This window comes from Saccostrea cucullata, unplaced genomic scaffold, assembly GCF_032062105.1.
Source record: "Saccostrea cucullata isolate Sc308-1 unplaced genomic scaffold, CSIRO_AGI_Scuc_v1 ctg6, whole genome shotgun sequence".
Taxonomy (NCBI): domain Eukaryota; kingdom Metazoa; phylum Mollusca; class Bivalvia; order Ostreida; family Ostreidae; genus Saccostrea; species Saccostrea cuccullata.
The window spans coordinates 280,248-303,370 of record NW_026938995.1 but is presented as its reverse complement, the minus strand read 5'-3'; the positions used below and the strand labels follow the sequence as shown (position 1 = coordinate 303,370).

Here is a 23,123-nt window from a genome sequence, read left to right as displayed (position 1 = left end):
CTTCCATTAATTCTGTAACATTAATCATCTGCATATTGGGATTATGTCTCTCAGTTAATACGCAAGAGCATGCTCTACGTACGAGTTAAAAATTTCGGAAACGAGGCATGCTTTTGACACACAAGTTGATTAAACAGGGATATCAACACCCTTGTTTAAAATTTGTTTTGTAAGTTACAATGATCTTGTCGGCAAATACAATCTACCGTTTAGTTGACTGATGCATGACTGATGTTTGTTATAACTGTTACCGATAGGCCATTATTTACACACTAATTTGTCCTTAAATTTCCCATTTTCCTGGTCAATACAAGGAGCACAAGGCGGATGAGACCGGTTGATATAGCCGCTATGATTTTGGGCACCCTTGTCCACATCTAAATATTGTCCTATTTAACTGTCAGGCATGGTCTTCTGACCTTGGTTAAACGAGAAACGACATTGATCAAGAGGCCAAGGGACCACAGCGCTCACCTGATTTTATGACGCTGCTAAACTTCACATTTATTTATTACCTTAAAAATGTTACCTCATATTATGACCCCACCATATGTCTATAAGAGTCTCAAAATCCGCAGATCATAGCATCAATATGACTAAGATAGCCTTGCATGTATTTGTGGAAATTAATATTCTTTTTCGATACTCAGGCATTTTGAAAAATGCAATTTTTTAAAATTTGATACATGTATAAATATCAATATTAATGAACATTTAACAAACAGCAGCCCATGGTTCATAAAAACAAAAATAAAATTAAAAATAAAATGAAATTGTATTTAAAATCAATTATTCTTTATCTTTCTTTAAAGTTTTAAACAAAAATCTTTTGCACTTTTATGCAAACATTTGATACCCTATTGTTCCTAAGCAACTCTTGGGGGCCATGAATTCCAGAATTTACAATACCCCCAGAAAGCTGTCATGTTTCATTTTCATGGTCCAGTGATTCTTGAAAAAAAAAATTAAAAAGATTTTTTCTGATATTTCAAAGTTTATGTTTTGTTTCTTGTTTTTGCTCATATACATCTATGATTCACACAAAATGTTTATAATCCCCCCCCCCCCCCCTGAAAAATTAGAACTGTCCAAAAGGGACAACCCCCCCCCCCCCCCCCCCCCCCGCTGGATTTTTCAGAGGTGCCAAATTTCACAATATTTTATGGATCTAAGAGAACAGAGAAATGCTAAAACATTTTTAGTGCAAATGTAGTTGCTCATTATATTTTTTTATGAATGAAATCTTTTGAAATTGCAGCCTAACAAAAGAAATAAATGACTTATTCTCTGAAACAGACCAGACACAAATTATGAACTGTTTCTGTCAGTGACCTTGAACTTGCATAAATGACCTTGGTTCAAAGTCAGGACAAAACCTCAGGTCATAAGCAATATTTGTAAAATGGGAACTCACCATGTTTATCCATAAGACAGGTATGGACCAGACATGAATTATGATTTTTTTTTTGTGTCCTTGAACTTGCACAAATGACCTTGGGTCAAAATCATGACACACCCGCAGGTCATAAACAATGTTTTTGTAAAAGAGGAACCCTCCAAGTTTATCTATACGAAAGATATGGACCAGGAAGTAGTAGATTCAAGTTTTTCCATAATAAAGATATGTACCAAACATAGAGTATAATTTTTTTTCTTTCAGTGACCTTGAACTTGCATAGATGACTTGGTTCAAGGTCATGACACACCCTAAGGTCATGAGGAATCTTTGTTTGAAATAGGAACTTACCAAGTTTATCCATAAGAAAGATATGGACCGGACACAAATTATGAACTTTTTCTTCCAGTGACCTTGAACTTCCCCAAATGACCTTGAGTTAAGGTCATGACTCACCCCTTAGGCCGTGAGCAATTTTCATGTGAAGTAGTATATTCTAATGTTCCTCTGTAAGAAAGATATGGACCAGACACATTTGCACAGACAGACAAGCTGATTCCTATATACCCCCCAAACTTCATTTGCAGGGGGTATAAAAAATAAATAAGAAATAAATATTGAAATTAAGTCCTTACTGGTTTTTGTTTGTTGAACTTAAGATCTTTTGAAATTGAGGAAAAAGATAACTTTTGGTCATAAATGATTTATTCTCTGAAATCAGGACAAAACATATAATGTACACATTAATTTTAATATCACAACCAATTGTAACTTTTGCACAAAAATAAAATAAAAATCAAATTAAAGCAAAACTTACTTGGAATGCCTTTATGAGTACAATTTGTAAAAAATTTGGTCATTCTTAACAAAACTAATCACACAAAATGTAAATCACCTAGTTTGTACATGAACTTCACTGGAAAAAATTGTTCCCAAGTTTGCAATTTAATGGAGAATTTTTTTTTCAGTCATCATATTTATAAATCAGGCTTTTCCCAGATCTGTGAATCATTAAACTGCTGTATTTCTAAGGTAAACATGGTGCGTAATATTGGATATGTTTCCATACTCAAGAATGATAAAATATTGGGCAAACCTTGTGAATGGAAAAGAAAACAAATTGTGTAGAATAGTATATATGTATTTACGTAAACAACATGATAAAGAGCAAATGAAAAATTCATGGATATCATTTGTACAAAAGATTTTTGATAGATGTGGTTTATCAAATATATGGTATGAGCACGAACATTATTTTTATAATGTAGAATGGATAACTGCTACAGTCAAACAAAGATTAAAGGATCAATACATTCAAAAGTGGAATAGTGAAGTTCAAGAATCTTCAAAAAGTTTAAATTATAGAATTTTTAAAACCAATTTTCGAGTTGCGAATAATATTTAACACTGTTATCATTTAAATTTAGAAAAACTTTTGTTAAGTTTAGAACCACAAATCACCACCTCCCAATTGAAACAGGTAGATGGAATGGTACTCAAAGAAATGAAAGAGTTTGTAGCTTATGCAGTAGTAACCAGATAGGAGATGAGTATCATTATATATTAGAATGCAGTGCTTTGAACCAACTAAGAAAAGTTTATTTGAACCAAAATTTTTGTTCTAACCCAAATATCATCAAGTTTTGTGAAATCATGTGCCAAAATGATGTTGATTCTTTGAAACAATTATGTACATTTATTTCTAAAATTAATAGTATTGTCTGTTCTCCTTATTAAATTATCACCTTCTGCTTGACCCATTGTATTATATGTATATATGTTTTATACGATTTTGTACCTCATGTACCATTTACATGGTTTTGAGAGAATAAATTGAATTGAATTGAATCATGCAAAAATAATAAATCATTTGAAAAAAAAAAAAGTTAAGTTAATCACGATCAAATCATTATATGAACAATTTATTAATTACATAAGTAAATAATTAAATGAGTGATAAATATACTGTAAATTGGATAGGCAGTACATGTATAAAATTAAATATCCCCCCTTAAAAAAATCCACAGGTTTTTTTTTCCATGGAAGACAATAATAGTGATACATTTAATATAATAGTTGTATAGATGTTATTTGACATTTTTTGATTTAGTACTAATGACTTAACCCAATATGTATAGATGTACATTAGGACCAATAGTATGCCCATTAGCTATTGGGTACAATATTAAGTTGATATGCTAAATGTATTAACAATTGCCTATTGAACATAAATTGATATATACGTTTACAATAAAATATATTTCTTAGTAGATATTGTACTTTTATTCAAAAGTTTTGACAAATACAAAGGTTAATAAAAATTAAGAGAACATTTTTCTTTCCAAAATCTACCTTTTCCAACTACAGCAAGAAAAAAAAAATAATAAAGTGGCAATTTTGTAATAACATAAACATCAATGCAGCACTTCATATGACTAACATGAAAAAATAACATTGCACTTGGTCTTCAAATTTTACATCAAACAACTAGAACAAATAAACACTAGCAAATTTGTTTGGAAATGAAAAAAAAAAAATACATGTAATACAATACTGCTTCTCTTTACAAAGAAATTTATCTTTTCACTCACTGTTAAACACAGTACAGTGTAATTTCACCTTAGTTGAAGCCTGTGAAAAGTGTGAATTCAAAGAATCAAAAAATAATGAAACAGACATGATTGACTACACATAAAATCAGATCTCTATTTTTTTTCTTCCTTTCAAACACTTCCTTTTTGACACATTCAGAGTGTACCAAAAAAAAGGAGTTTACTTCAAAATCTATGAATAATGATCTAATGATCTGAAGAAAAATATTTTCTTCACAAATTAGATGTACATGAACATACATTTAGAAGTAATACTCTGCATCAATAGATAATTTAACTCTTTCGTTGTACAAAAATGCCTTTATGATATTGCAAAAAAAGTTCACCCAATGCACTATATGGGTCTCTACCAAAGAAAAGACATTGTATCTACAAACCAATAGTATATAAATATCTGTTTCTCTTTTCAGCACAGTTTTAAAAAGAACACTGAACATTAGAATCTCAAGAATTTTTACACGAAACAAGTCACCAAAAAACACTTAAAGACAGAAAACAGGTACTGTACTAAAACCCAGTGTCCGAGTAAGATACTGTCATCTTTTGGTAAAATATTGCAAAAAGTTGCAAATAATTTATTCTTTATTAAACATATATCACAAAATGATTAGCATCAATATCCACAATCACTGATTACTCCTCACAACCCTGAACTTGGCCATTTTCTCAGCGTTCTTTCAGCAAGGTTGAGGTACATGAAGAAGATTGTCTGGTTCCCGGCTCTGATACAAAGCATCTGTCATCTTGATTCGGGGTGTAACTAATGACCCCGCTATACGCAGTCCTCCAGTGACATAAGTAGAGGGTTCACATACTCAAATCCATCAAACTCAGACTGCTCTATTTTATCTATCACTTTCCTGTCAGAATAAAACAAAGGGTTAATTGTACACGATTACTGCAATAATTTTATGAAAAATATACACGTGTCTTTTTCCAGTGCAGAAAACAAATTGAGGGTGTTTTGATCCTCTGCATTGCTTGGAGTGAAGTAATAAAATGCAAATTGCAACTATCTGAAGTTTTGTCACAGGTAATGCACACATGAAATATGAGGTGAAAAAAAAGTTAAAAAGCATGGTATACATTCTATAGAGTCATATGATCTTCTCCAATTCTAAATTCATGACTAGGTTTAATTTTTTATACCAGACAGCTAGTTAAAAAGATACATACTTTAAGAATCCTGCACTATTTTACTGAATAGTAGGAAACATTGAACTCACGGATCATCTGGTGTCAGCTGAACTGGTTCATCTGTAAAAGCCGGGTCAAAGTGTTCCAGGTCTCGGTCCGACTTCAGGTTTGGCTTGTAGGGTGGAGTGACTAACTTCTGCTCCAGCACGTCCCACTGAATGGCTCTGAAGAAGGGGTGGGACTGGATGTCATTGAAGCCCGTTTCGTGGTGGCATCCAAGTCGCTCTGTTGGGTTCTGTTTTATATTATAAAAAAGTTAGATAGAAGATTACATCAATGCATATCAGATTTGGATGTCATTACACTGCGGACCATCTCAAATAACCCTAGGTTTAGTAAATGTAGAATTAATGGACCATCTAAAGGAAAAAAATGTTTAACAAACCCCTCTAAGATACCTTGTTCAGGAAGCCTTTGAGGATGGATGCTGCTTTCACAGAGAGTGAGCGGGGTATTCTGATAGTTTTTTCCAGGATAACTAAAAGAAACAACAGCATTTTTATGATCTTAAAACTGAAAAGAAAAATTTTTTAACTATCAATATTCTTTCAGATCAGCACTGATGACTGAAGTCAACAAGATTTAGTCTTACTCTGGAATAGGTAATCCTCAGAGTTTTGGTCCGGGTTTTCGGCACCTCCCACCACATCAAACGGTGACCTCCCGGCCAACATCTCAAACATCAGTACCCCTAATGCCCACCAATCCACACTGAAATCTGCAGCAAGGCAAGTAATACAACATTCAAGTATAAATCACAGTTTTACTGAATAAACTTTTAAAAATTTAATTCATATCAACTGTCCTTTTACATAAAACGTATGATTTTTTATTGTTGTTTATTTTTATGAAAAATATTAAAGTTTAATTTGAATAGGTTTTAATGTAAAAGCATAAGAACTTGAACATAAATTGGGGAAATGCAGATATCAGTACTCTGTATACAAAAAATGTTGGGAGGGATCATTCTGAATTGACTAGCGTACACATCAAATTGATCATTATGAATGGTGTAAGCATGATGTTGAAAACATAACTATGTAAATGTATGTGAGCATGGGAGTGTATGTTTATCAAATACAGTCAAACCATGTTACCTTGAACTTCTAGGACCAAGAAAACTTTGATTTATCTGAGGAATTGGAATATCAAGGTTAAAAAACATTATGACCATATTTAAAATAAAATATTCTTTACTTTCTGAAATCTTGGATGAGAATCTAATATTTTTTTTATTATGGTCTAAAAAAGTATCAGAGATTTCCAATTCCCTTTGACACAATCACTGTATTTTAGTAAGATAGGTTTAAGATACAATGGTTTAACTGTATTGTACATACTGTTTCTGATCTACACATTCTACTTTTGAGGTGCTAATCCAACAAAATGCATCAAAATGCATAACTATTCTCTCTATTTTTTTTTTAATAAAAGATCATGTCATCAAAAATTGTCTAAATTTTTTATTTACTGTAAACATTTTTTTCCTTTGTCAAAACAAATATAAATCAAAATATGATTCATCAATGCATGAAACAAGGTTCTTTCAACCATGTTTCAACAAAATCTCTAAAAGAATACAACTCAAACAAACAAATAACACATCCATGCATACCCCCAACACCAGTACCACTTCACGTTTGTCAAACAGTTAAATATACATGCCTCTTATTAATCAATTAGTAATTCTTTTGAAGTGTTTTTAGAAATCAATTTCATGGAACAACGGCAATTATGCTATGGATTCCAACCCATTAATTCAATAGGGCTATGATGCAATTAAAAAAATAGATTTTTGGGATTTTTTTCATTAAAAATATTTTAAAATCATGTATGAATTTCATCTGCTGAAGATTAATTTGAAAGACCTGTGGCATTATAAAGATAAAATCATCCAAATATATAAACCATATATATACCTGTACTTTTCCCATTTATACATTTATATGCATACCATGATGCATGCCTCATACTAGTAAGGGGGTATAAAACTCAATGCCGCAAGCAGTGCAAGGATCCAGATCATTTTTCAAGTACTGGTATTGTTAAATTCCTTTTCTTTTATGGAAACAAGTAAAAATACATGTAACTGCTTCTCAAATGGTCATTTATGTGAAATGACGTCTGAATTTGAGGTATAATCTTGTTTGACTTCATGACCAAGCAGATTTTTCAGACTTTGAACTTGAAATATGATCTGGTATAACATGATGACCAAGCCCGGCAGTTTTTTTTTTTCTATACCATAGTCCTCTCCTCTGAGAACCTCTGGTGCGATATAATTGGGAGTTCCACAAAACGTATTGGTTTTGTCTCCACTCCATAGCCCTTCCTGTTAAGGTGAGAAAACTCATTAGAGAAAAGCAAGAAAAAGAAAAAACATCCAGGGGATCCCAAAAGGGGAACAGAATGCTACTAACATGAATACATATGAGAATGAAACTATATTTTCTTTTTCACTGTCTCTTTAGTGATCACATAGTGATCACTCTCCAAAACTTATTTCATTCTAAAGTTTCAAAGTCACATCTTTCTGTGAGTAGCAAATTTCCCTCCCTTGGGGCCCTGGGAGATGTTAAATGTTAGTAAGAAGCTTACCATAATCCTCCCCTCGGAGGATTTCTGGGGCTATATAATTAGGGGTTCCACAAAATGTACTGGTGCTGTCTCCAGCCCACAGGCCCTCCTATGGGAACAGGCAGAAAAAAGCCACATTAATCTCCCCTACCACTATCTCCAGTAGGCAGAGCCCAGGAGTTACCTCCCTTCACTACAAGGGGGAACTAACTCAAGCTCTGACCTACAGGCCTAAGCCAAACACAGAACATACCATAATCATGTCCTTGTAAAATTTCTGGAGCAATATAATTAGGCGTTCCACAAAATGTTGATGTAGTATCACCTGGTCGCAATCCATCCTTTATTTTTATGAAATATACAACATATACAAGTTAAGCATAGCCCCTCCACCTCTGATTTTGCCCCCTTTTTTTATGTATCATGACTCGATTTTAATTTTCATATGTCTAAATAGTAAATATCAATACATATCTTCATCTTGGTATTTCACATTTTCAAAGCTGTTTTCAGGACAAAACTTTATTATACTTTTTGTTGAAATCAAAGAATACAAACAAAACTGTTGAGAATTAATATTCAAGAACATTTTATCCATCTGATTTATTTTTTTTTTTTTTGCACATTTCAGAAACAAATGCATGATTAGAAAAAAAATATTCCACAGGAATGTTCACATCAATGAAGCTCCGCTTTCTACAAGAGGAGAGAACATTTTGCAGACTTAGAATTTTCACCTTTTTAAAAATATATATATTTTTGTTGCTCTACTCTGTTTATTTCCTGCATGCTATTTATTACAGATTATACTTAGGTACATTTTCCTCTGGTATATAATAATTAAGTTATATCAGCTTATTTACCTAGTAACAAAAATTAAACTCTGAACCTTTTGTACAGAGAAACTTTAAGGCTTGTTGCCTGTTGCTTAATTCTTCTCAACACAGATTTTAATTGTTTTTTTCATACGCATTCTACATTTTCCTTCCGAGACCTTACCTTACACATGCCATAATCTGTCAGTTTCACATGACCCTCGTGGTCCAGTAACACATTGTCCAACTTCAGATCTCTGTATACAATACCTAATGAAGCAAGAGAAACATAGTCCTCAAATCAAACTGTGTAAACTTTTACAAAAGTCATACAAGTTTTATATGTAGATTTTTTGTAGTTTTTAGCCATTAAGGCCAGCATTTTTTTATTTTTAGGTTTACGAACATCAAAACACTGAAATAAGTCCAGTAGGAAAAGGAAATAAAAAAAAAAAAATTATATTTTGGATAAATTATCGACTTTTCTACATTAATTTTTGCTTCTTTTTTTTATGCTCTCCTAACAGGCTTCTTGCCACTGGACACATAAGGGTTACAAAGGGGAAAATACAACCTTTAACTGTTTATTTCATCATATACCAGCTGGGGGCAGTGATATAAATCTTTTGATGTTGGACAAAATACAGATTTTTTTAAAAAATCAATTTTTTAAATCTCTTTTAATATATCTTCATTTTTGTTTTTAACGTGTGTTAGGTAGAAATTATTCTAAAATATTAATATACTCCAGACCTATAAAAGTAATAATTCCTTTCATAAAATAGACTGTGAGTATTCCCAAGGAGTATTGAGGAGTAGGGAGGAATTTTTTTTCAATTAAGTGTAAAATAATTTTCCTGGCTGCAAACGATACTACATGCATGTATATATTTGTATATTCTTGTTTTTAAATAGTTGAAATATTTTATTTCTTTAGGCTATTGTTTATTTCTTCCTCAAATGGACTTAACTTCTCCCATATATTTGTTTTTATTCATTACATCTGATATATAACCTCTTTCTGAAGAATGATGCTAAGACTGTAAGCTATGACAGAAACCTAAACAATGTCTCTGACAATAGCTACCATGGGCAGTTTTAAACCTGTGGGAGGAAAATAATTTACAATTACAGACAGTTACCATTGAATACGGATACATAATTATCTCACCAATATGTCACTTTGCAACAAAGTCGTCAGCATATTATTGTCCTCTGATCAGGTAAACGTTTTTAATGTCACTCCTTTTAAATATTTACATTAAACCAAGCTTTAGTGCTGCTATGGACTTGACAAAAATCTCCCCACATTACCCGCCATGTTCATTTAAAACCATGCTTCTCCGTCTGCACCCAATCTATGTCCTGTAACACAGGGAAAGCTTCTGATATATAAAAATTCTACAGACAACAATTTCTAAAACATTTCAGCATCTGCAACTTTTGAAAAAAGTCTCTGTTTTTCTCAATTTTATTTTTTTTCTATAAAAACAAAAAAAAGTTGCAGTTGGCGGGTTTGTAAACCTAAAAATAAAAAAATGCTGGCCTAATCAGAGATATATAACTTCTTTAAAATTTTTAAGGAAATTAAATATAGTTACCATGGCAACACTGTTCATCGAAATAAATTTTAAAAAAAAATAAAGACAATAATGTATCTTAGTGTAGTCTATCTGCATGACAAATTATATCATAATCAAACTAAAAATATATTTGTGATAGCATTTTTAAATCATTTCACAGAAATTTCTATTTTTAGTAACCACGGCAACACCGTTCATCGAAATCAAAATCCGATGCATAGAATTATGTATCTTAGTATAGTCTACTTGTGTGTCAAGTAATATTGAAAGTAGACCAAAACTGTAGGAGGAGTAGCATTTTGAAAGCATTTTACAGAAATTTCTATATTTAGTAACCACGGCGACACCGTTCATCAAAATCAAAAACTGATATACAGAATTATGTATCTTAGGATAGTCTACTTGTGTGTCAAGTTATATTGAAATCCGACCAAAACTGTAGAAGTAGCATTTTGAAAGCATTTCACAGAAATTTCTATTTTTAGTAACCATGGCAACACCGTTCTTCAAAATCAAAAACGGATGCACAATTTTATAAACCTTAGTATAGTCTACTTGTGTGCCAAGTTATATTGAAATCGGACCAAAACTGTAGGAGGAGTAGCATTTTGAAAAATTGTTTATAGACAGACAGACAACGGACATCGCATTACTATCGCATAAGCTCTTCTGGTCTCTGACCAGTAGAGCTAAAAAAAAAAAAAAACAGCTCTCAACCCAGCTGAAATTTCCTTCATTATTCTCTAAGAAATCATCTTAATGAACTTACTGAAACTGATGTATATATCTTATCACCTCAATTTAACATTCATATCATTTTCAAAGAAAAAGTCACACTTTATTTATTTCTTTCAATATCTGAACTTCTAATCCCTTCAGTGAGTTCCATTTATTGTTTTTTGTACCTCATCCTCGTTGACGAGTTCCTTCTTGATGACCTTCATTGCGTAGACACGTTTTGTACGTTTCTGTTCCACCATCAGGACTTTTGCGTAACTTCCACGACCAATAACTCTCAGAAGTTCAAACTGATCTAGGGTCACCTGCTGCGAGTCTGTTCCATTAGTTGTCTGTAATAAATGGAATGTGCTAAGTATTATTATGCTTCCTGTCAGTTTGTCTCTATATAACCCATACCCTACTATTCTCGCATAGTGGTCTAAGGATTTATATAGCGTAAGCATACTATGCCGAAATAGTGCACGGCCTGATTTTCTGAATAAAATTCTGCCATGTACACACCGGGAATCGAACTCACGACCATGGGGTTGCCAGTCCGATGCCCTATCGATTATCACTGAATGGTAGAGTTTTATTAAATATATAAACTTAATTTATACAATTGACACAAGAAGGAGAAAATAGACAAATATTATTTGAAAACAGTTATATTTATTCTAAGGTATCTTAGATAAATGTGTACAACAAAGTTTCAAACAAATTACATACAGATCGTTAGATGAATTGATATCATGGCGTCATTAAAACGCTTTTTTATATAGCGCTTGATTGAAGGATGTAAAAGAAAATTATCAATGAGAATTCACGTCTGTAAACAAATCAGTCTTACTAACAAAACGGAAAATAAAGATGAGTATCTTTGGAAACTTATTTAGAGAAAATACTAGTAACCAAAATAACTAAACATGCAACTAATTTTAGCATGTAGATTTTGAATGAGTTTTTGCAAGTGCGCTGTGTTACCACCATTATTTTCAGGAAAAAATCAAATGGATTGCCGCATAAATAATAACAACAGTCAGCATAATAATAACAATAGTGTTGCATTATGCATGTACTATGCCTAAATAGAGGCAGGGTTTGACACATTTCGCCTCCGGCTCGTGCACCTTGTGTCAAACCCTGCCTACTATTTAGGCATAGTACATGCATAATGCAACACTATTATATAAATATCATACATCTACCTGAGGATTACTAATGGAATTAGATTCCCTCTGCTTATTTATTTTAACAAAATATCTAAGTATGAGTAAGGCTAAGCAATGTTTTGGAATTGACAATATACAGTTGAACTTTGTTATCTCAAATATTGATATTTCCAATACCATGGATATGTTGAAGGGATATCGAAATCCCAGCCACTTATTATTTAAGTGTTAAACCCTAGATATCTTGAACTCTTGGATATCTCGACGTTTTTTTCTCCTCAGGTCCAACCAGGTTTGAGATAACAAGGTTTGATTGCATTAAACAATTCATAAATATTTACAAGGTTCCCAAGACTGTCCTTTGGACTAAGAATGTAGGACAAAAAAAAATTGTCCTTTCTAATCTTTGATTTCTAAGGCATCAGAATAACACTTAGATATCCTTATATGAAATTCTTCCTTACAAGCATATGGAAATATAAGCTATAAATTCCTTTATGTAAATTTGTTACAAGCGGCTTAGATAGAGCAATGCAATAACTGGATTATATGATAAACATTTCAATATTGAGCTCTTTTTCACATGCATAGCCTATATTATATCACATAGTGAGTCGGATAGGTAAAGCGTGTGTTATAAACATGGTGTCATAAGAACAACAAAGGATTGATTGATTTTGTGTTGTTTTCCATCTCAAGAATTTTTCACACATATGGAGATATCAAACAATAAAGGAAAATGGCTGGTTATCTCCATCTCATGCAAAAATGTCTGTTCACAGAATTAGAGACTCTGCTTTAATAAACACATTTTACTGTTGTACTGTTTACATAATATACCGTAACAAATGATTTCATAACCTATGCATTTTAATATGTGTATCGGGTAACATGAATGGCAACAGATGACGTGCAGATCCAGAAAAATGAAGCATACACATACATATATTGATGAACAAATCTGATCATTTAGCAGCCCCACATGTGTACACATTCTACACTGAAAAAGCTATAAACAGTGTACTTCGGACAACAATAAATACAAAAACTAAACAATAAATGTCCCCTACACAACCTCTGATACATATGTTACTTCATCTGAGTAATTATCCTACTTTTTCTAACCTACTCCTTTGAAAACAGACATTTTGTTCAAAGCATTCTGATGTAAATGATGAGAAACTTTCCATAACTTTTTAACAATCTAATAATTGATAATTTAATCCTATAATTTTTTTTCTCCTGTCTTGCTCTAGAGTGCACATCTGAAAAGGGAATGATCAACAGCACAAAGCCTTGTAATTTTTTTAGAACAGGATTTTGATCTTTTCCCCTCCATATTTTCTTTTGTAAATTTGAACTCCATTATGGTCATAAAAAACTTAAATGGTTATATTCTTCATTTTTCCTTGTCCATGTGGACTTGGGGAAAAGAGTGAATTTTCTATATGGAAGGTTCCATGTACACATGTAAGCTTCTATGAACTGCGACTCTTTGACTGATAAATGAACACATGTATATCCAAATGACCTATTTCCTCTATTCTTAATCATCTCTCTTTGAAGAAGGACATGGCACTCCATTTTTTATGCAGACTTAAATCAATCAGTCTGAAGCTTTATAACAAATCTTATTGATATTGATGAATAACAAATATAATTCTGGAGCAGAAAATTTCATGCATATGTTGTGAAGCAGCTTGGTGATCCTCTTAGTGACTCAGATATAAAAGTAGCTTCCAGCAAATCATCTTAAAACAAAACGATAAAAACAAAATATTTTTCTGGATCTGAGGTGATGTGACATAATAATGAGATCTCACTGCTGCATCAGACAGCAAAATTACCTGTACTGCAGGCTGGGCCTGGATATTGAAAACAATAAAATACACAATTATATTCCCTCACTTACACTTGCTATTTAATGGTATTGTTAAAAAAATATCATCAATTTAACATAAATTAAATCTTTTGTTTCTATCCTGTACAAACTAGAACTGTCCAATCGGGACAAAATACCCCCCGCTGGGTTTTTCAGAAGTAAGTTTTTGTATAATAAACATATGTATCAAACACGAATTATAAAATTTTTCTTCCAGTGACCTTGAACTTCCCCACATGACCTTGGGTCAAGGTCATGACACACCCTTGGGTCATGGGTAATCTTTGTATGAAATGAAAACCTACCAAGTTTATCCTTAAGAAAGATATGGACCGGACACGAATTATTAAATTTTTCTACCAGTGACCTTGAACTTCCCCAAATGACCTTGGGTCAAGGTCATGACACACCCTTGGGTCATGGGCAATCTTTATGTGAAATGAAAACCTACCAAGTTTATCCATAAGAAAGATATATACCGGACACGAATTATGAAATTTTTCTTCCAGTGACCTTGAACTTCCCCAAATGACCTTGGGTCAAGGTCATGACACACCCTTGGGTCATGGGCAATCTTTGTGTGAAATGAGAACCTACCAAGCTTATCCATAAAAGATATGTGTCAAACATGAATTTTGAAATTTTTCTCCCAGTGACCTTGAACTTCCCCAAATGACCTTGGGTCAAGGTCATGACACACCCTTGGGTCATGGGCAATCTTTGTGTGAAATGAGAACCTACCAAGTTTATCCATAAGAAAGATATGGACCGGACACGAATTATGAAATTTTTCTTCCAGTGACCTTGAACTTCCCCAAATGACCTTGGGTCAAGGTCATGACACACCCTTAGGTTATGAGCAATCTTAATGTGGAGTAGTAGATTCTAATGTCCCTCTGTAAGAAAGATATGGACCGGACACGATTGCACAGACAGACGGACAGACGGACAGACAGACAGACGGACAAGGTGATTCCTATCTACCCCCCCAAACTTCGTTTGCGGGGGGTATAATTACCAATATAAATCCATGAATACATAATGGATCCCCTCAAAGGTTTAAATTACATTTACTTAATCGTGAATAACAATTTTCTGTATAAAGAAACACTGAAAATTCTTAAACTCTAAACTTAATATCTTTATAACTATATTCGCAGAAGTTTTGACTTTCCAGATTATTAGACAGATGTGAAATCTGACAACAGAAATACAATGATAAAGACAGTGTAAGCCATGCAACAGTGATTTGTTTCCCCTTTTTTACATGGATAGATCATATATTAGTTTTGTCACAATGACCCTACAATAAAAACAACTGGTTTGTACATCGACTCATGGAAAACCTATATGTGATTGAATAGCCAGGTACTGAAAATTTTAATGTAAAGCGTAATTTGGCATCTTTTTTTTCATTTTTCTTTGTTAGGTTTAAAAGAGAATGTCCATGTAGAAAAATAAACTTATTTCATATCTTCTTAAAAGTGCCCAATTCTAAAATAAGCTTTAGGAGTTTGAGCTTTCCAAAATGTAAACTAAGACATTATAGATTGGGCTATGCATCCTTGAAGTTCTAACTGTACTGATGAGAAAAATTCAAAATAGCATTCATGCCAGCATAAGCAACATTGCACTATAAAAAAGTTTTCATATATGTAAATTTACATGGTGTATTTCCTGTTGGCCACCATATTGAAGGTCTACATGCTCAGATTCCATCATTATTTAACCAATATAGTCAGACCAGTCATTTTCATTTCTGGCAAATAAGGTTTAGAAAACTTGTTTTTCTAAAGAATATATGTTTATCTAAGCCCCCTGTAATTAATTATTTTTATATTGTAAAGATTTTTTTCCCTATTACTGTCAAATGAGTTTAAATTTGATTCATCCCAGAGAGAGAAAAAAATTGCAATGTTGACCTCCAACATAGGGGCAAAGGAGATTAACTCTGAAAATACGTCTGACATCCAAAAACTATCTACCAGGTGCAAGTATACACAACAAAGATTCCACACAAACAAGCTAACTTCAGGTATATCATTCAAAAGTCCAATATAGTAAAGTCTTTTCTTTTCCACCTTTTTTTCTATTTATCTCCTTTTCCTACAATAACTTAATGGCAAGCCAATTTCACACCACAATATGACACAAGACAGAAATATGCAGTCTATCTATATTGCTCAAATCTCCCGAGATATTTGTTACTTTTATCAGACAACATACATGTCCAAGGGAGATAATAAATGTTCTCTTTACCTCTGTATCAACTTCGCTCTCTTCTGTCAGCTGTTACAACAATAAACTCTTAATTTACCAGAATTGAAGACATTTTCTAATAAATCCAGGAAAAACAATACCGGTATTCAAATTACATAAATATATATCTTTGCGGGCCCTAATTTGTAATGGTCCTAGAAATTTGCCCCTTTCGTTTTCCTCGAGTATTTCACAAAATTCTGCCTGCTGTTGTGCCAATCATTGTTCAAAAAAAATTTCGGATTGCTTTTGTCAACTTTTACAACTGCAGATGATTATAAGATCAAAATAGGTTTTTAAAAAAAGTCATAAATAAAAGTTCACCTCACATAGCACAAATTCTCTATTACTGCATACATTTTCAAGGTCTAATAAACATATTTTTTTCTTCTGATCAATCTCAAGTGTAAGGTATAAATTCATGGTTATTTCACATAAAGATCCTTTGGATAAGCAAAATATTAACAGCTTTGTAAAATCCTGATACTCTTTTTTGACAAAAAAATTACCTCCTTTCCTCCGATTTCTATTGAAGTTCCATTCTCTGAAACTGCAAGCAAAACATAAATAAAATAAAATAGAACAAATTCTATATCAAATTTCCAGTTCCATCCATTTGATGAACTTGTAAATACAGGTAAATAATGTTTCCACATTTGTATATTTTTAAAAAAGACTTTAAAAAGACAAAGAATTGACTTTGGAACTGTGTATGCCTTATTACCATAGTCTGCACACTTCTGATCTGAACTGACTTACGTGTTGGGTGTCCATTAGGCTCTTTCATTGACAGGTTTTGAAGGTCCGGTAAATTCCGTTTGACATCCTCTCTTGGTTCAGGTTTAGCTCCAGTCTATGTTTTAAAGGATATGAATTCTTTTTTAAAAATATGAAAAAAATTAACATAACCATAAATCTTTCACACTATAAAAGACAACCAATGTGACAACCAATTGGAGAGGACTTATATAGGCCATGCATGATGTCCAATCCAATTATGTAATCTTACTTACATAATAAAATATTGATTTAAAAAAGAAAAACCAAAAAACAAAAAAAAACCAATGTGACATCTTTGAAATACAAGCACCTGTTTTCTCTATATCTGGTTTAGAACAGTGACTTACAATAACTGGGGCTCCACACACAACCTTCAGGTATTTATGACATCTCTTGTGGACAGCTATTTTACACTGAATGCACTTAAACCCTTGACGTCCCAATCCCCAGATTCTGTCAGAGCAAAAGGAGCAGAAGGCTTTCTGGAAAACAAGACACAGATATGGCAGAGAAAATTAGATTTATTTCACCAGAAGTCTCTGATGAGATTGTAGCTCACTGATTTATGCTTGAAACACTTAGGTGGGGGGGGGGGGGTATTTAGAGCTAAAAATATACTATAAAAATTGTTCATAAATAAACAAATTAGATTACTTCAAAATATTTTTCTTTTAAAATCATCTTTTTTTTAAATTTAATACCTTGGAGAAACGTTTTGCTTGGAATAGATGTCCATTAATTCTGTACAATTTCCTCCATCTTCTTGCACCTTTTCTGTACATATTTCCTATGGTAAAAAAAGGTTAAATTAATAATATTTGATTTTTGGAAAGGTTTCAAAATGATGATTCATAATTTAAAATTGTTTCCATCTTCAAATAAGAAACTTACTGTCTTCTCCTCTGCATGGCATCCCTGGTCTTTCAGGTATGTTAGGAAAGACTGAAAAAGTACAATGAAAGTGGAAAACAAGAGATGTTTGTAAAACACTTATGCCCCCCTCCCCCCAAATTGGATTTTTTCCAAGTCCAAGGGGCAAAACTCTGTCAAAAATGGCACGATTGTATGCAAAACAGAATTTGACCTAGATATTCATCTGATAAATCTGTACACTAAATTTCATCTCAGCATGTGCAACGGTTGTGAAGAAAATGAATGGAAACTGCAAATAATTGGAAGTTTTGTAAGTCGAAGGGGCATAACTCTGTCAAAAATGGTGCAATCATACCCAAAACAAACCTTGACCTAGATATTTATCTGATATATCTGTATACAAAATTTCATTTCAGTATGTGCAACAGTTGCAAAGAAAATGAACGGAAACTGCAAATAATTGGAATTTTTCGAAGTCCAAGGGGCATAACTCTGTGAAAAACGGTGCGATCGTACCCAAAACAAAACTTGACCTAGATGTTCATCTGATAAATCTGTATACTAAATTTCATCTCAGTATGTGCAACGGTTGCAAAGAAAATGAACGGAAACTGCAAATAATAGGAATTTTTCGAAGTCCAAGGGGTATAACTCTGTCAAAAATGGTGCGATCGTACCCAAACCAAAACTTGACCTAGATATTCATGTGATATATCTGTATACTAAATTTCATCTCAGTATGTGCAACAGTTGTGAAGAAAATGAACGGAAACTGCAAATCATTGGAATTTTTCTTAAGTCCAAGGGGCATAACTCTGTCAAAAATGGTGCGAATGTTCCCAAACCAGAACCTGACCTAGATATTCATGTGATATATCTGTATACTAAATTTCGTCTAAGAATATGCAACGGTTGTAAAGAAAATGAATGGAAACTGCAAATAATTGGAATTTTTCTAAGTCCAAGGGGCATAACTCTGTCAAAAATGGCGCGATAGTACCCGAAACAGAACTTGACCTAGATATTTATGTGATATATCTGTATACCAAATTTCATTCCAGTTTGTGCAACGGTTGCAAAGAAAATGAACGGAAACTAAGTGGACCGACAGACCGACGGACCGACAGACAGCAGCAAAGCAATATGCCCTCCCTTCTTCGAAGGGGGGCATAATTAAAAAAGAATGTGTTAAGAATGGTTTAACAATGTACCTAAAATCATCCTTAAGTAAGTGATATCAGAGAGTGAGATCCAACCTACCATGGAGGGTGAGTTCTGAGTCTTTGTTCAGATCATACAGACGAATGGCCTCATTCAGCTCTACCTGGGAGGATATGGTGCAGGGGTCACCTGTAAAATAAAGGTACACAGGTATAAAACAGACTGTAAAATAAAAGTACACAGGTATAGAACAGACTGTAAAATAAAGGTACACAGGTATAGAACAGACAGTATAATAAAGGTACACAGGTATAGAACAGACTGTAAAATAAAGGTATATATGTATGGAAGACTGTAAAATTAAGGTATACAGGTATAGAACAGACTGTAAAAAAAGGTAAATAATATTTACTCTATAGTATATATGATTTTATGTACATAAGAGGCTGTAAAATATGTGTAGAAAATAAGATTTGTAAAATAAGATTGTAAAATAAAAGTAGACAGGTATAGAACAGACAGTAAAATAAAGGTACACAGGTATAGAACAGACAGTAAAATAAAGGTAAACAGGTATAGAACAGACAGTAAAATAAAGGTACACAGGTATAGAACAGAATTAAGGTATACAGGTATAGAAAAGACTGTAAAATAAATGTAGACAGGTATAGAACAGACTGTAAAATAAAGGTAGACAGGTATAGAACAGACTGTAAAATAAAGGTACACAGGTATAGAACAGGCTGTAAAATAAAGGTATACATGTATGGAAGACTGTAAAATTAAGGTATACAGGTATAGAACAGACTGTAAAATAAAAGTAGACAGGTATAGAACAGACTGTAAAATAAAGGTACACAGGTATAGAACAGACTGTAAAATAAAAGTAGAGAGGTATAGAACAGACAGTAAAATAAAGGTATACAGGTATAGAACAGACTGTAAAATAAAGGTAAACAGGTATAGAACAGACTGTAAAATAAAGGTACACAAGTATAGAACAGACTGTAAAATAAAAGATACACAGGTACAGAACAGACAGTAAAATAAAGGTACACCGGTATAGAACAGACTGTAAAATAAAAGTAGAGAGGTATAGAACAGACTGTAAAATAAAGGTACACAGGTATAGAACAGACTGTAAAATAAAGGTACACAGGTATAGAACAGACTGTAAAATAAAAGTCCACAGGTATAGAACAGACTGTAAAATAAAAGTACACAGGTATAGAACAGACAGTATAATAAAGGTACACAGGTATAGAACAGACTGTAAAATAAAAGATACACAGGTATAGAACAGACAGTAAAATAAAGGTACACAGGTATAGAACAGACTATCCGAAGCAAGTCTAGTAGTGTCCATCGCTAGATGCATCTTCGTCGAGGTGAGCTAAAAATCTTTTCAGATATTTATAAAAACAAACATACTGTTATGTTATTGATTTTTTTGTTTTGTCTAAATGTCTCACCTTCTTCGTCCAGCCACTTGACAGTAAATGGCTGCTGATCATCAAATTTACATATGTCTTTTATCTCCAGACAGAAATCTGCATAGGCGATGTCTGGTCCGATGCTTGTGATGAGAATGTCCCTGTAAAATATGTATCATTTTCTTTATCTTGGAGAGAAAAATAAGATTGTTAGTCTGTATAAAGCCTCAGTTACTTAACCTTTCAATCTTTGAAAAAACATTCCTAGCATAGCCTTAATCTCTCTGAACATTGTCATATCAAATCAAAATTATACACCAACTTTTGAAAACAAAACATACGGCCATGAAATGAAAATAAATGTGTCAACAAATCTCCTTGTATCTAAAATTGCATTTTAAACACACTCAATTATGACTCAACCCCGGTTCTCTGAATTGCACTATCCAAAATATACATTACATAAGGAATCAACATTCAATATTAATTATAAAACTCATTGAAATGATGGAATCCTTTTCAATCAAGTTTTTTTCCTTTTATAACTTTTATTTCAAACATTGCATATAACTATAATATTTCAAATCACTGGGCATATTCAGAATAAAGATAAAGATAAAGATATGATCCCCTAAGATTACTAATATATATAAGATGACAACTAGTAGATTTAAAGTATTATTCCTTTAAAAAATCAATTTCTATATTGAAAAGTAAGCTTTAACACCTACCCATTATATCCAACTTTCATGCGCACTGCATCATGATCCTCATTCTCCTGTATAGGCATCCTGGCAAGATGTCTGAAAAATAAAGGTGAAATTATTATGTCTGCAGGCTAAAAGAACAATATTGATTTTTTATTACTTCAGAGTTCTTATGAGAGCCGTTAAATGAAATGTTCCTTAAAACATGTTATATTATATACATGATATAGAGACTGCAGAATGCATAATTGATAGTACTAAACTGCTGACTCCATGTCTTAAGCTGCCAAAAAAGAGGGGGAAGATATTGAAAGAGAGAGAGAGAAAGGAGGAGAGAGAGAGGTTGTCTTTCGATAGTATTGCTAAGAGGATTTTTGTTTTTGTTTGTTTTTTTTAACAAAGATTCAATATTAGACTATTAGTTAACAAAATTTTGGCTTTAAAATTCCTTTTAAAAGTTAAAAATATAATTGTCTTCAATATAAAGTTTAACTTCGTGGCAATGACATAAAAGAAATTTCAATATTTGATTTAGCTCTGAAGCATAAACATGTTTAAAGTTTAAACTAATGGAAAGAAAAATTTTACCTGGGGTAACTTTTTTTTACATTATTTATCTAGAAAATCTGAAGATATTCCGAATGCTTTTATTAGTAAAATATGCAAAATGAACAATTTAGATATTTCTCATACTATATAAGAATAGTTTTAAATGTCTTATCCAACATGCACTGGGATTAGCATTTTTAACATACTTAGAATTGTTCATTTACATTGAATGCAACAACATGAATATGTATATTAATATGGTACATGTACAAACAAATCAACAAGAGGCCCATGAACCACGGGAGCTCACCTGAGCACCTTGGCTTAAGTAAAGAGATGTCAGTGGCCCTTTTCACAAAAAATCTTACGATCAAGATGAAAATTATATTTCTGTAGTTTTTTGTTAAATAAAAATATCTATTAAATTATTTCTTTAATATTGTACTAAGTAATTTAAAGAAATAGAAAAAGATTTTTTGATGTCCTACTACAGCTTAGATACTTGTTGAAGAATGGGAAAAATTTTATTTGAATTGCAAGATTTTTTTGTTCTTTGTTGAAAAGTTTTAATCTGCAAGTAGAACCAACCTACCCTGAGAGATGAAAAAAAAATTCTCTACTGATTGATGATGCTTAACATTTTGTTGACTTATCATAAAAATAGAAAATACTTTTAGATTTTTCTTATATATTTCTTTGAAAATTTTTTATCTTCTATTGTGGTCCTGCCTTAGTCCTTACTCAGTTCATGATTTGAATTAATACTACCATAAACATGATAAAATTATGATGTTTTAATATAAGCAAGACTACCCACAATAGGCTTTGCTATTCTTGAGAAGAAATAAAATATTTTTCCTATATACAGCAAAACTCGGTTATAACGAAGTCGCTGGGACCAATGAAATTACTTCGCTATATTCGAAATTCGTTATAAACCTACAAGTAATTCATCAAATTTATATAGCTGGGGATCCAACATGACTTCGCTATATCCGCGAATTTGCAATATCTGTGTTCGTATTAAACGAGTTTTACTGTATATACCTATGTAAACATTTGATTTTCTATTTGTAGCAAATGACACATATGTTTTGATAAGCCCAATTTAAATTAAAACTGAATAAGTATTTGTGCTTGCCCTTATGTTTGCACCTTCACATAATTATTACTCTAACTACAGAAATGTATAGTCCCCATGTGGTACAGTGGTTAGAGTGTCTGTTCTAGAGTCGCTAAATAAGGAGTTGATCTTATGTTGCAGGTTCGAATCCACCGTGGGACCTGGAGACCAGCCCTTTCGATGAGACCAAGGTCCCATGTTGCAGAAGGTGCTGGCACGAAAAAGATACATCACTGCTCAATGGCTGTAAGTGCCAAGTATATAACAAAATTTGCAGATCTCCA

General features: G+C 32.6%; 1 protein-coding gene across 1 annotated transcript; it reads right to left on the bottom strand.

Annotated features, from left to right (window-relative positions):
- Positions 1–3,271: 3,271 nt before the first annotated feature.
- LOC134252041 (protein kinase C iota type-like) lies at positions 3,272–21,262 on the bottom strand. Its single transcript, XM_062734463.1, has 18 exons — positions 21,192–21,262; positions 20,500–20,621; positions 19,127–19,216; positions 17,885–17,935; positions 17,695–17,780; positions 17,341–17,475; positions 16,973–17,066; positions 16,723–16,763; positions 16,214–16,243; positions 13,920–13,937; positions 11,086–11,250; positions 9,932–9,962; positions 8,782–8,867; positions 7,804–7,891; positions 5,798–5,923; positions 5,604–5,683; positions 5,235–5,440; positions 3,272–4,868 (listed from the first exon to the last, which is right to left on the bottom strand). The coding sequence occupies exons 1-18, from the start codon at positions 21,248–21,250 to the stop codon at positions 4,781–4,783; spliced, it is 1,596 nt and encodes a 531-aa protein (XP_062590447.1). The 5' UTR covers positions 21,251–21,262; the 3' UTR covers positions 3,272–4,780.
- Between the last annotated feature and the right edge of the window lie 1,861 nt (positions 21,263–23,123).